Raw genomic sequence first — 15,570 nt, forward strand, 5'->3', positions numbered from 1 at the left:
TTCAAACATGTGGATGTGGTTCATTCTTTAAGCTCAGAGGGCCCCCCATTTGATTTCACTTTGTTGAGGGAATCAACAAAGGCGATAGCTTACAGCGAGTCTGGTTAAGCCATGGACTCAACAGGCTGAGAGCCCAGAGGGTCTGGCTGCTCTCTGCTGCATATTCTCCAGGAAAACAGCCCTGGTTGACAAAGCCCTACACCGGGTTTATTTCACTTTTATGTTATGTTAGGATCGTAGGAAACTTCAGTCACCAAAGTACTGAAAGCATATATTGCCGGAATAATTTGCCAGTTCAGTGATTCCCATTATATTATATACACTATGCGTGTGTGTATGTGTGTGTGTGTGTGTGACTCACACACACACACACATACACACACGCACACACACACATATATATACATATATACTTATGTATCTTTTATTTGTACGAAACTTGAACTGCACAAAACAGTACTTTGCAAGAATCAAGAATCAAGTCCACATATAGACACACCAATGAGAAGACGGGAGCTCTTTTGGGACGGGAAGGTTCAGTTCTGCAACATATGAAAGAATTTCAGAACCACAGATTCACTAGCCTGACGTTGTTCCATGTGGCATCTGGATCGATACTTTGGGGATCCTTGGAAAGAATGTGGCAGCTGGGCTGGCCTAGTTATGCTTATCAAGATTCCAGAGCTAATGGGAATTAAAAGGCCCGGGCAGACCAATTTGGGTGTATAATTGCTATGAAGCAATTTTTTTCCTCTTTAAGAAAAAAAAAACAAAGTCTATTTCAGAATAAATTTCTTTATAGTCAGTAATACACTTATTTATTTTTTGCTGAATTGGTGTTGGACTTTTGATACGAAAATGGGCTTATTTAATGGATCGGTAAACAGGCAGCTTCTTTCACATCTGGGTGATAAAAACATTTTTGTCATCACCAGAAATCACCCCCCCTGCACCTTACTCCCTCCTAAGGTTTGTGGGCTGATGTGTGCGTTTGGTGACTGCTATGGACAACGCCTCCTTCTACAAGGCCTGCTCGGGCACCCGCTTGTGGAAAATGACTGACTGTCTTTGCTGATACTGCTGCTTGCGCCTCTTCCTTTTGTCACACTGGCACAGCAGCAGCATCTTGAAAGTGGTTCTGAATGTTTTGTTGCACAGGGCATAGCACACGGGGTTCACGGTGCTGTTGATGTAGCACAGCCAGTAGCCCAGATTCCAATAGGTTTTGGGTATGCAGCTGTCACAAAAGGTGTTCACCAGAACCATGATATTGTAGGGGGTCCAGGTGATGATGAAGGCAAGCAAGATGGCGCTGAGGGTCTGGGCCGCTTTCTTCTCCTTGATGAGCGACATCCGTTTTCGCTTGGTGATCTGACTTCTGGTCTTCAGAGCAAACCTCTTGGCCAGAGTAGCTTCCTTAAAGGACAGAGGTAGAGTGGCCGTGGTCTTACCCACTGAGGAGTTGACATCAGAGGCCTTGGCTGTGTCCACGGCTGACTCTAACTGGATGGGAAGCTTGGAGAAGCTTTTTTGAAAACTGCCTCCATCGTCCAAGCTCTTCTGGGCTTGCAGTTTGCTGGCTTTTCTCTCCAAGTCCACTGTCCCCAGCTCCTCCTCGGGCACCTGTAGGTTGTCTGAAGACGGTAACTTGGTGGAGTTGAGGATGGTGCTGTGACCTGGAAGCTTGAGCACGATGGAGTAGATGGCTCTTGTTTCTGAGCCAATGTCCTCCTCATCGGAGGAGGCGGAGTTTTCCAGGGAGGCAGCAGCATCATTGTTATTCCAGCTGTCACTGCTGCTGTGGTCTTGGTCCATCTGCTCAGCACTGGGCTTCCAGCTCTTGGTTGTGAACCAGAAGTGGCAGCGTCCATACTTCCTCCTGGCTGAGCGTTTCAGGCTTTGCTGCTGAAGCTCATAGCTGCTGCAGCTCCGAGAACTACCTGTGGGGTGAACAAAGTTTTCTGCCTCTGCCTCTGTCCCAGAGGCTTGCAGCCCGGCAAGCTCTTTGGTACGTTTTTCAGTTTCCTTATAGATCCTCCAGTATAAAATAGTCATAATGGTGACAGGCATATAAAAGGCAGCAATGGCCGTGCCGAAGGTGATGGTGGGCTCACTGAGGAACTGGATGAAACACTCTCCTGGAGGGACAGTTCTCTTCCCAACAAAGTATTGCCAGAACAAGATGGCAGGAGCCCAAAGGATGAAGGAGATGACCCAAGCCAGACCTATCATCACACCAGCTCGCTTTGTTGTTCTTTTGGCTCGGTATGTGAGCGGCCTCGTGATGGAAAAGTACCTGTCAAAGCTAATGACCAGAAGATTCATGACCGAGGCATTGCTAGCCACATAGTCAATGGAAAGCCAGAGGTCACAGGCCAAGTTCCCTAAAGCCCATCGATTCATGATGATGTAGGTAGTAAACAGATTCATTGAAATGACCCCGATAATCAGGTCAGCACAGGCCAGACTTAAGAGGAAGTAGTTGTTGACTGTCTTCAGTTGCTTGTTGACCTTGAATGCCACGATCACCAGGATATTGCCGATGATAGTCACCAAGGCCAGGATGCCTGTTAAGAATGCAATGAACACCACTTGCCAGATGGTGTGACCTCCCAGAGGGTCACTGGTGGTGCCATTTGGAGAGGAGAAATTCCCAGCTGCCTGAGAAATGTTGTAGCTGCCAAAATGAGTAACCGTTCCTGGGGGCAGCCCTGCATCGGAAGGGCCGTGAATCCAGGAAGAGCTGATGTTTGGAAACAAAGGTGAGGTTGTATTGTTATTGTGCAAGGTCATGGTGACTCTCTGACATAGTCTGGGGAGAAAAGAGAAAAGATGGAGTCAGGAAAATTTCTGTCATCATTGGATTTGTTCTTTGCATTGCATCCTTTGAAAGACATGGAAGACCTCTTATCTGATAAACAGGACCTGTATTAAAGGGGAACATGAGAGAGGCCAGCACATCAAGTTCACGCTCTTATTTTAAAGGTGAGGACTTATCCACTCTATTTCAATAAAGATAAATAAATTGAGTAAAGGTGAGGTGCATAGGGCAGGCAGAGATCGATATGTTGGAGGTGGCACCATCGGCTGGTGGCATGCAATGAGCACTGTGCTTTTTCTCCACATTTTCCACATTTCTAAATGTAGACCACACTGCTACCTACATGGTGTTGTTACCAAACAAAATCTTTACTTATTTATTTGGTTGCACCCACAGCATATGGAAGTTCCTGGGCCAGGGATTGAATCTGAGCCACAGCTGTGACATATCCTTTACCTGCTGTGCCACTGTGGGAACTCCATCTCTTATTTTAAAAAGAAGGGAAGAGTAGTAGGTGCTTATATGATACTCATCCAGCGTAGCATTTTCATCACGCTATGTGAGAAATTGATCCTGTTCATTTGCATTTTATCTGCCTGGGCATTTACCTATCCCAGGCTTCAGACTAAGCAACTTTAAGGCAGTTTTAGCCATTTAAGTCTCCCCAGAATAAGCAACATTAACCTGGAGCAGGCAGGAAATAAGCATACTTCACTTTACATTATATCATCTCTTTAAAACACAGTTAGAAAAAGTAACATATTGGTTCCTTGAAAAGGTCTGAAACAGTATATGAGGCAGCTGTCATTTGCTTGATAATATGCAGAACTTTTACCAGACTGTTCTGAACTGACCGAACCAGTTCTGAGTATTTCTCTTATTTAGATATGGTATCTCTAGCAATGAAAAAAGCACTTTAACACCACACGCATTTGAATATACATAGTTGCAACACTGCAATTAGTTCTTTCAAACTCTTGTTACCAAAATAAATACATTACAATTAATGCATCACCAGTAAGACCCTCCATGCTGTCATGGAAACCCTTAAGTTCAGACCTGCCCAAACCTCTCAGAACTTCCAGGACGCAACTCAGGGGTTCTCACTCCACCAACCTCCCCAGACTTTATCCAGTAAATCATTCCTCAACAAGTGTCACTTTAAAAATTCAACATTTGAGAATCATAGCAAAAGTCTGTTGAGAACACCTCTGCTGTATTTTAGCTCTTTGTTAAAAAAGTGTTCATCTCTAAACCTCTATAATGCAAGTATGTGTACACATGCACATGATAAGGGTCCTAAATCAAGCTGTGAGATATTGCACATCAGAGCATTTCTCAAAGGAGTGCAGTCGAGTCACGCAGTGCCCTTTAGAAACCAGCCAGAATGGCCATCATCAAAAAGTCTACAAACAATAAATGCTAGAGAGGGTGTGGAGAAGAGGGAACCCTCTTATACTGTTGGTGGGAATGTAAACTGGTGCAACCACAATGGAAAATAGTATGAAGGTTCCTCAAAAAACTAAAAATAGAACCACTACATGATCTAGCAATTCCACTCCTGGGCATCTATCTGTAGAAAACCATAATCAAAAAGATACGTGCACCACAATGTTCATTGCAGCACTATTTACAAAAGCCAAGACATGGAAGCAACCTAGATGTCCACTGACAGAGGAATGGATAAAGAAGATGTGGTACATATATACAAAGGAATACTACTCAGCCATAAAAAGAATTAAATAATGCCATTTGCAGCAACATGGATGGACCTAAAAATTATCACACTGAATGCAGTTAGTCAGACAGTGAAAAACAAACATCATATGATATCACTTACATGTGGAACCTAAAAAAAGGATACAAATGAACTTATTTTTAGAACAGAAACAGACTCACAGACTTTGAAAAACTTATGGTTACCAAAGGGGATAGGTGGGGGTGGGGATGGACTGGGAGTTTGGGATTGGCATATGCACACTGAGGTATATGGAATGACTGGCCAACAGGGACCTGCTGTTTAGTACAGAGAACTCTACCCAATATTCTGTGATCATCTATACGGGAAAAGAATCTGAAAGAGAATGGATGTGTATATATGTATAACTGAATCACTTTGTTGTACAGCAGAAATTATCACAACCTTGTAAATCAACTATACCTCAGTAAAACTCTTAAAAATGAAAAACAGAAAAGAAAAGAAAGGGCTTAGGGTGTAGCAGGAAGATTTTGGAGTCCCAAAGACATAGGTTCAAATCTTAGTTCGACCACTTCCTGAGAGTGAGATCTTGGGTTTTATTTAACCTCTTTGAGTCTGTTTCTGCACTGAAAAATGGGAATGAAACATTCTGTACAATGAAGTAAATTCAACCTATAATTCAATAGTAAGGGGTCAAAGGAACTTTGTCTCTCCTCAAGATGTTTTGGACTTTACAAAACAATGATATGAACGTGATATGCATTCCAGAAGAAACCATACTTTGAATTTTGATCTCTCCTCCAGGTGAGGGATGTGAGTTTTGATACTCTGCTGTGATGCTGGGAGGGGTAGGAGCCCCAGCTCTCAGGCAGCTCCGTGATCCCGTGATCATGAGGCGAAAGAACAGATACACCTACAACCATCCTGTACCCAAATACCCATTCCGTTTCTCACTTTAACACAGTACTCAATAAATAACAGAAAATATTGAACACTTTAAAACGGGCTTTGTGTGAGAAGATTTTGCCCACCTGTAGGCTAATGTGAGTGTCCTGAGCAGGTTTAAGGTGGGCTGGGCTAAGCTATGGTGTTCAGTAGGTTAGGAATATTAAATGCATTTTCAATTTACAATGAGTTTATTGGGATCAACCTTATTATAAGTCAAGGAAGGTTTACACTTTTTGCACAGCTTTTATCTTCCCAACCAACTTTCACTCCAAAGCTTCCTGGACACACAGCAGCTAAGCTTCCTTGTCTACAGCTTGGGTTGTGTTGCAGCCCATTATACATTCCTTCCTTCCTCCTCCTCCCTCCCCACTGCTCTGAATCTCTTATAATTTCTCAGCACCTTTAAAAATGCTTAAAACACTTTCCAAGTGTCTGCTCTCATGTCATATGTAATTGATCATGATCTGAGACCTATTTTTAATTACTTATGCCATGATGATTTTATTGTAAATAAAACAATTTGTGCTGATGATACGTCTTTTATCTTTTTTTTTTCTTCTTGTCAACACCATGCTGTGCATGTCTATTTTTTTTTCCTTCAGCCATTTTTTTGGAAATGGCCTGTCATCTACATTATGTATTTCTGGATGGCCATCAATCACATGGTTCTGACTCCTTAACCTCCGTAATTGTCCTGAAGAACATGCCAACAGGAGCAGTAAGAGATAATTTGGGGGAACTGATACAGATGCTGGAAAGACAGAGGGTAATTCTCTGTTCTTTGGGATTCCTAGGTCTTGGTGACTCTATTTATGTCCATATGGAAAAATCTGTGAAGAAAGCAAGCACTGAGGAGAGATATGGGGGAAGAAGAGATGGGAAGAAACATGGGGAACTGAGACAGTATGCTAACAATGTCCTCTCAAACTGGATCTAGTCATTCCTGAAGTCAACTCTGCCTCCTCCAACTTGCCTGTTATGTAAGCCAACCATTTCCCTGGTTGCTTGGGCTACCTGAGAAAAGTTACTGCCACCTGACACTGAAAAGCTCTTTATTTTATTTTATGTTTTGGTCTTTTTTTTTTTTTTTTGGGCTGTACCCATGGCATACAGAGGTTTCCAGGCTAGTGGTCAAATTGGAGCTGTAGCTGCCAGACTATGCCACTGCCACAGCAACCCAGATCGGAGCCTCGTCTGCAACCTACACCACAGCTCACGGCAATGCTGGATCCTTAACTCACTGAACGAGGCCAGGGATCAAACCCATAACCTTATGGTTCCTAGTAGGATTCATCTCTGCTGTGCCACGATGGGAACTCCTGAAAGGGTCTTTATTAACATAACTGTCATCAGCAACATCAACACTTCTCACTGAACCATTACCACCTTTCTCTCTGTGGTGCAGTGGGTTAAGAATCTGACTGCAGCAGCTCAGGTGGATACAGAGGCAGGAATTCAATCCCTGGCTTCATGCAGTGGGTTAAGGATCCAGTGTTGCTGCTGCTGTGGTGTAGGTTGCAGCTGTGGCTCCGATTTGATCCCTGGTGTGGGAACTTCCATATGCCTCAGGTGTGGGAAAAAAAAAAATCGGTGCTACTGGATTCAAGAATTCAGGACTCTGCCTTTTATGGACTGATACTCCAGATGAGATGTATCACACGGATAAAATGATTTTTAAAAGCACATAGTTTTTTTTTTTTTGGCAAGTCAAATTGCTTCCTGCGAATAATACACTATGTACAAATTCAATATCAACTTATTTTGTTCAGTTGACCAATAATAGTTAAGAATATAAGTAGGAATTTGGGAAATAAGCATAAGATCAATTCTCTCTTTTGGTTCCTTTCTGTAAACCTTTAGAGCACCACAAATTGTACAATGTTCCAGTCCAATTATGCTTTGTTGGAATATAGAATATATAAAAGAAGTCAGGACACTTACAGTTAGGACTAAGGGTTCTATAATGGATTTATTAAATGCCTACCCTGGTGTTTCTGGAGTCTAGGGGCTTCTTGACTAATTATTAGAAAATCTGTTAATCAAAAACTATCCGTGATCTTTGACCTGAATTCTTTACCTACCATATTCACCAGTGGCCATTTTTCTTTTTATAATTCAACATTAATTCAATATATAATATCACTTAAAAGTTTCAAATATTGTGTGCACTAGCACTATGTCTGAAAAAGCAATGTACATACCTTAATTAAAAAATAATACTGTTGGAAAAAAATACTGATAGACTTGTTTGACGCAGGGTTTTTATAAGCCTTTACTTTATAAAAAATGCAGTATCTGTGAAGTGCAGTAAAGCTAAAGGCAATGAAACAAAGCATGTCTCTACTGGCCTAAAGAGAGACATATAGACTAATGTAACCAGATGGGAAGCTCAGAAAAAAATCCATGAATATATGGTAGACTGATCTTTAAATAGTGGTCAGGGCTTTAGAGATAAGGTCTTTTGAGCTGTAAACACATTGATCTTTGAACATCAAGGGATGCTGTACTGGCCTCAACATTAGGCAAATAAGAAAGATCTTTCATCACAATGAGACTAAGGACTTTGATACAACCACTAGGAAAAGGTGATTCAGTGTATCAATTACACTGAAAAGGTATATACACTATGAGCCAGCAATTGAATTTCTAAGTATCTGTCCTCTAGAAATTCTTGCAAGGAGATTTGCATAAATATAGTTATGGTGAAGCATTTGCGGTGATGACAAAAATTAGGAAAAATAAAAGGTCATCAGTTTGGGAATGGATAAGAAAATCTGATAATATATAAGGCAGAATACTATCCAGCATGTAAAAGTATCTTCATTCCCCTCCCCCATGTATGTATGTGTACACACACACACACACACACACACCTTGCTGAGTGACAAAAATAAGCTGTGGGGTGATGAATGCACATGATATGATTTAGATAAAATCAGACATATATAAAAATAGTATCTATCTTATGTAACTACTTATAGATTTTAAATGATCATAAAAGGATAGAAAGATGCATGTAGGTCGTACATTCGTGCTGATGTCTTAGGGAACAGATGAAGGATAAAGACACTGGCCTAATCTGTAATGTTCCAAATGAGAAAAAAACAAGTTCTCCAAAAACAAACAAACAAACAAACAAAAAGACCAGAGGGATGTGGGGAAGAGCGTTAAAAAGGGAAGAAACTGGTGATATCATCAGGAAAGGCTTGGCATCGCACCCTCCCCCCAACATTGGTTCTCAATGAGGTCACAGGGAAAAGAGCCGGATAACATTGGTGAAGCAAAACTCCAGGATATCAGTGCCACACGACTTTCCCATCAAATGCCCACCACGTGACTACAGTAAAGCTCAGACAACCTAAATGCACTTGAAAGTGACTCTTCAGAGAGTCTCGCCTCCAGAGGAGAACTCAGCTGGGCTGCCACCTTGACTTCAGCTTTGTGAGACCCTGAGTAGGGAACCCAGGTGCCCTCCAGGGCGGCGAGGTCATGGATGAGTGGTGTGGAAAGGTGCTGAGGGTGTGGTCACTTGTCACGCAGAATGGGGCCTGAAATGCAGATGTATGTTGTTAGGTAAAAATAAAATTCCATATCCCTGTTCATCCGAATACTGATGGGTTGGATTATACAGGCATTCTATGTGTTTGCTTACTATGTGACCTGACACACAATCATTCCCGTTCTCCGGCGGTCATGGGGTCCTCTCCCCACTGCTGTACTGTGCCTTCTCTCTGCAGACTAAGTGAGGGATGTTTCTGGTGCTCCCCGGTCTATTCACAGCAAGGCTGTACCGGCTTGATCTAGTGAGGGTGGTCCCTGTGTAGCCAGGAACCAAAGTCCCTCCCCCACCGACCTTCATGCAGGTCCCTGGACCTAAAGCATTTTCCATAACTTGGGCCAAATTCATCTCATGACGAGGAGGGCTCTGGAGGCTTGATAATGGATGTCCTGTTTTCACAGAGCATGATATGATCAAAAAGTCGTAAGGTCAAAAGGACTCCAAAATATCTAACAGTCCTTATTAGACATGACAGTCCCTTCAGGTCTTCTTCATATGCAGCTATTGTTTTATAAGGAATAGATGACTTCCTAAGAATCAGGGGTGGAGTTCCCACTATGGCAAGGGGGTTAAAGACCTGTTGTTTCTGTGGGGGCTCAGATTCGATTCCTGGCCCAGGAACTTACATTTGTCATGGATGCAAACCAAAAAAAAGAAGAATCATGGGTTCTTTTGAACCAATGAAACCAAGATAATCTGGACTGAAAGTCTTCTGTTTAAGGTACTTTTTCTGAAAAGAGTGTATCACTTCTATGCTCCTCATGCTTTTCCTCATCTTGACTCAATAGCCTATGTGCTAGAGTCTGTATATTTTGAGTCTAGGGAGGTCACTGTTGATGTTCATTGAATTGACTTATGTCAGAGAAGAGAGCTAAAGGAAACTTTGCTTTTTAATGCTCAGGAAGCAATGGGTGGTAGGAACAAAGATGCCTGCAAGCCTGCTGACCTTAACACTTTGTAAGTGGTTCCAGGCAAGAGTTCCAGGACTGCCACCTGCATGACAAGGGCAAACAGGGTCATTAGGTAGGAGCAGAAGGGGTGCAGGTGGAGGGGTGGGGCGGGCTCTGGATCGCTCTAGGGTCTATGGCAGGTTCCTGCACTTTGGGTGGGAGGTGGGGGCTGTGGGCCCCTGGGACATTCAGCGCATTGCTACTCAAGTGGTCCAGGCCCCAGACCTCAGGCAAGGAGTGCAAAACCTCCTCTTGCCTGTGGGCAAGAGGAGTGGCTCAAAGAGCCCTCCTAGATTCTGGGGGGAGGGCTGATCCTTCCAGGTGGGTTAGATACTCTTGTGTACATATAGAATGGTTCTTGATTTCATCTCTGAGTGCATACTTTTCCAGACCATTTTTACTGCATTATAACTAAGAGCACAAATGCAATTGATTTACCTAGATTTTCAAAAAGTCAAGAGCCAACTAGTAGGCCAGCATGAGAATGAAAAAGAAAAGAAAAGATAGAGAATTGACTAGAAAACATCAGTGCATGAATCATATAATGACAATAAGTACTGTTTCACTGGAGCTCCTGCTGTGGCACAATGGGCTTGGCAGTGTCTCTGGAGCGCTGGGATGAAAGTTTGATCCCTGGCCTGGATCTAGTATTGACACAGGAAGTCACAACTGTGGCTTGGATCTAATCCACCCATGGCCTGGGAGCTCCATATGCTGTGGGACAGTCAAGAAGAAAGAAAAAAAGTATTGTTTCAAAGAAGTTCTGTTTAGTGCACACACATGCAAACACACACATTCAGTATATAGTCATGATGTATTTTGTACGGTGGGTCACGTTCAACAATGTTTGCAAACCACTGCAGTGGATAGTTTGACATCTTCTACTAATATTTACAATGAGAAAGTCAAAGAGAAAATATGAAAAGACAATTTGACAGTGATAAGTGTAGGGGAAAGTGAAGGACAGTCATAAGAAATTTACTCCCTTCTTCCTAGTTATGGAATAAAAATTTCCTGGGATTATAAGCCTGTAAAATACATAGATAACTTTTTAAAAATTAAAAAATGAAATAAAAATTAAAAAATATGAAAACACATGTGAAAGTGCTTAAAGAATCCTAAAAGGCTAATATAAATCTGAACCATTTCTTATGATGAATTCCAGAGAGACAAACTCACTTTATTTCCTCTAAGTCACCCTGGCATCCTGCTCTGAAAAAAGGATGGGGGTTCTCAATTTTTAAACCTCCTGAATTGATTGAGAATGTATAACTTACTTTTTATAGAAGTCTAAATAAATTCTATCTTTACTATTGTTATTACTTTTTTTTCTTTTTTGGCCGCCCAGCAGCATGTGGAATTCCCCTTTCAGGGATCAGATCTGAGCCACAGTTGCCACCTAAGCTGAGGCTGGGACAACTAGGAATCCTTTAACCCATTGTGCCAAGCCAGGGATCGAACAGGTGTTCTGGCGCAGCAGAGATGCCACCAATTGTGTTGTTCCACAGCGGGAACTCCTATCTTTATTATTATCATCATGTTAAGAAGGTGGGGGGAACCAAAAATATCTTGCAATTCACAACCACGTTTTTTTCTAAGACTAATTATTTAGTGCTCCTTCCATATTTGGAATCCAGTAAACATCACGTAGCAAGGGCTTGTTTTGGGTAGCTCTTGGACTGCCTTCTTTGCTAAGAGTGTCTCGCTTTTCTGTTATAATTCAGCACCGTATTCAGCAACTAAATTGACTTTTCCCTAAGCTAGTTTGGTCGGGTACAGGAAATGCCGCAATCGACCACTAGGTGGCAGAGCTGACTCGGAGAACAACCTCTCCAGCAGGCGCCAAAGCGCCGCCTGTTTCCCCAAGCTGGAGACGGGGACTTCGGCTTTGTTCAGTCAAGCAGTCCATGGAGGGACATCAAACAGGGTCAACGCACGCTTGGCAATCAAATATGTCTTTAAAGGGAATCTAACCTTTTCAGACGTGCACAGTCAGAATCAAACTTTTTGAACTTAGCTCGTGTTATTCATTTCAAGCTGCAGGGAGGACAGATGTGACCTAATATGGTGCAGTTGCTCCTGGTGCAAACAGAACATCCCAGCAGCTAAAACTGGAATAGAATTCCATTTAAAAAGGAGAAGGCTTGTTTTCAAAAAGTTGATGCATCGTGCTGTCTCCTTTGGTTGGCTTCTTTCATAGGTTTTATTCAATTTGACAACAAAAATGAAGGATGCTTAGCAAAGTACATGCATCAGCACTGCCTAGGCAGAACAGTTGCTACTGAAATAACATAGTTTTACCTGAAAAACAAAAGCCTAAATGGGGCTAATGATCATCTGCCTCAGCACTCCCGAGCCTAAAATCTTTGCTTTTAGAATTTCTAGAGAAATGATAAGAAGCGAAACACAGAGGTGAAGCAGTTCTTTTAAAATAGCTGTAAGCCCACTTTGCGCACAGGAATCTGTGCACCAACCTGCAGTTGAAGATATATTGATAACTTTTATGACCTAAGGTGCATTCCGGATGTTGTCAACATTCTTCAAATTCATTGTTATTTATTTTGAAGACCCTGCCTTTGTAATGCTATTAGAGCTGATAAAATTGTAGAAATAATTCTGATTGGAAATCTTCTAGTGAAAACTGTCACTTGGACTAAAAATTTCTTGACATGCCTGTTTACACATTAAAAGGACACCTGTTGAAGAAAGTTATTTTGGCTTGATTTTGATGTCTTATGATTACTTTCAATTAGACTAGTTATGATTTTTTTTCCCAAGGTCTGTATTTATCAGAGTATTTATTTTTGTATCTGGGCAGAATCCATACACCTGAATTCCTTTTAGTTTCAGCCTATGTGCACCCACCTCTCCCCATGCACATGTGTACAGAAGGCTGTCTGTGTGCAAAGAAAGTAGAAGTAATGTGGGAGGCACACAGAAAACAATGTAATAAGCTCGGTCGGGGCGCATTAGGGTTAGGGAGCATACCGATTCTACCATGTGGGCAAATTGTCTGCTTCCTCTGATCCTGCCTCCTCATCTATAAAATGAGGATTATCATACTTGAGGAGTGGAGAGAATGTGTAGAAAGCACTCAGTATAACCTGACAGGTCCATGGCAGTTTCTCAAAAATGGTAAGCCTAATTGAATACCCTTTTTTTTTTTTTTTTTTTTAAGGGCCACAGCAACAGCAACACAGCCACAGCAACACCAAATCCGTGCCGAGTCTGTGACCTACATTACAGCTCATGGCAACGCTGGATCCTTAACCCACTGAGCGAGGCCAGGGATTGAACCTATGTCCTCATGGATACTAGTCAGATTCATTTCCGTGGAGACACAATGGGAAGTCCTGAATAATTTACTCTGATTGTTTGATTTTTATAGACTGGCATTTTTCAAGACTAACAAGAGCTAACATTTGTTGTGTATGAAACATTTGTTGGATTAAATTCTAAACCCAGGGTGACTTTGCCCCCAATTGGCAATATTTAGGAATATTTCTTGTCACAATCTGGGGAGAATGTATTACTGGCATCTAGTCTGTAGAGGCCTGAGGTGCTGATAAACATCCTATAATGCACAGGACAGGCCCCTGCAATAGAGAATTAGCCAGCCCAATAGGCCAATTTGCTGAAGTTGAGAAATAAATAGAGATAAAATGGAGATTCAGAAAATGCTGAAACATTCCATTTGCCAGGAAAATCTGGAAAATGTTCTGACACTTACCTACCTGGCACGTTCTAAGTCTCTTCCGGAATCAGCTCACATTTAATGTCTCTGGAAATCATACTGTCCCCCCCTCCCCCCTCCCCCAATCTCAAATTCATTTGTTTAGCTCTTCAATCATTATTTCAGATAGTTAGTAGATCTGAGTGCTTGCTGTAGGAACAGAGTTCTTGCTGTCCAGGAACCACCAACTAAACAAAATTACTGCAATAGATGGAGAAAGGTGAGGCTACTTTTGTGAGTTTAAGGAATAAAGCTCCAGGCTGCCAAGCAGTAAAAGAAGAACATAGCATTCTGAAGGGAAGGAAGAGCCAATGGAAAGCCTTCCTCTCCATGGTCCTGCATACCCTGCACTGAGCCAGTGCCATCACACAGCATTTCACTCTGTCTCCCTCACTACACCTTAGATTCCAGGTTCTGCTACTTAACATTTTTTTTTTAGGGTGGCACCCACGGCCTATGAAAGTTCCCAGGCTAGGGGTCGATTTGGAGCTGCAGCTGCCAGCCTACAGCACAGCCACAGCACCTCAGGATCTGAGCCTCGTCTGTGACTTATACCACAGCTCCTGGCAACATCAGATCCTTAACCCACTCAGTGAGGCCAGGGATCGAACCGGCATCCTCAGGGATACTAGTCAGGGTCTTAACTCGCTGAGCTACAACGGGAAATCCCTGCTAGTCAACTTTCTACTCCAACATCTACCACAATTTCTTTCCCAGAGTAGACCCAGAACTACTGCCTCCACTCCTGTGTCACTGAGATGAACATGGGTCGACTTTGGATAGGAGAACTGATGACCTGTCCTGGCTGGAGGAGGTAGAGCTGGAGAAGGGAGAGGAGGCAGGATGGCAGAAACAGAGCAACAGGCGGGGGGCTCCAGCTGTAGGGAGGGCTGAGAAACTATTCTAGGTTTTCAAGGTGACCGCAGATCTGGTGGTGTTTGGCCGGAAATGACCCAAGGAAAGAAAGAGTTTGGTGGAATCTCTCTCTCAGGACAGGAGGAAGGTGGGGTGGGAATGAGGAGCACCCCTTTGAAAACCAGCCCATTGTCCATGGGCAGCTTCAGTCTCTTCCATCTCAGAAAAAGAGAGGAGAGGTCTCAGATAACCACACCTTCTCTTTGAAGGTTTGTCCGGGTTTCCAGACACAGAGTTTTCTGGAAAAACAAGCATCACACAATACACAAATTTCGTAACCATTCTTCGCTGCCCCTGAACTACCCTGGACCTCACACCCTGAGCACTTGTCACATACCCTGAAGGCACGAGGGCTCCTGCCAGGGGATAGCCTGGGTTTGGGCCCTAGCTGCTTGCTGTTTACCAGCTGTGGCATCTTGGGTGAGTTACGAAAGCTCTGAGACCCTCAGTCTCCACACTAGAGAATTAAGAGGAATAATAAGAGTGATACTGTATGGTGGTTAAGCAAACACAGTGAGAAAACAGGTAAAGCATCTGATACAACTGCCTTCACTCAGTAGATGTGATAAGTGGGAGACCTCCTCTCTCCTTCTTCATTCTCATACCCAGAACCGGGGTCCCTGGGATATGCCAGCAGGGCGGCCATGGCAATGTGACCGCCTGCATGGCAGCTACCTGTGCCATTCCTTCCTTGTTTTTAAGTATTTGAAATATTACTTTGTGTATGTATGTATTTGCAGTTTACTATTAGATTGTAAATCTCTAGGGACAGTACCAAGACTTGCTTTTTCCCCTTCCTCCCTCCTTTCCTTCCTTCTTTCCTCTCCCCCCCTCCCTTCTCCCTCCCTTTCTTTTTTTAAGTTTCAAAGTCTTTCTTAGAGCCCTTAACTGTGATTAAAATAAAGTGGCTCCTCAGTAGCTAACATGTTTAGTGCATGGATATTT

General features: G+C 42.7%; 1 protein-coding gene across 4 annotated transcripts in view; it reads right to left on the reverse strand.

Annotated features, from left to right (window-relative positions):
• Positions 1-402: 402 nt before the first annotated feature.
• The window catches only part of CHRM3 (cholinergic receptor muscarinic 3), a 543,147-nt gene continuing 527,979 nt past the window's right edge, over positions 403-15,570 (reverse strand). For all 4 annotated transcript variants that reach the window (XM_047762513.1, XM_047762514.1, XM_047762515.1 and 1 more), the window contains one exon: positions 403-2,812. In XM_047762513.1, the coding sequence (XP_047618469.1) occupies positions 1,021-2,793 (1,773 nt within the window). In that variant the 5' untranslated portion in view covers positions 2,794-2,812 and the 3' untranslated portion in view covers positions 403-1,020. The remainder of the gene's footprint in view (positions 2,813-15,570) is intronic.

This window comes from Phacochoerus africanus, chromosome 15, assembly GCF_016906955.1.
Source record: "Phacochoerus africanus isolate WHEZ1 chromosome 15, ROS_Pafr_v1, whole genome shotgun sequence".
NCBI lineage: Eukaryota > Metazoa > Chordata > Mammalia > Artiodactyla > Suidae > Phacochoerus > Phacochoerus africanus.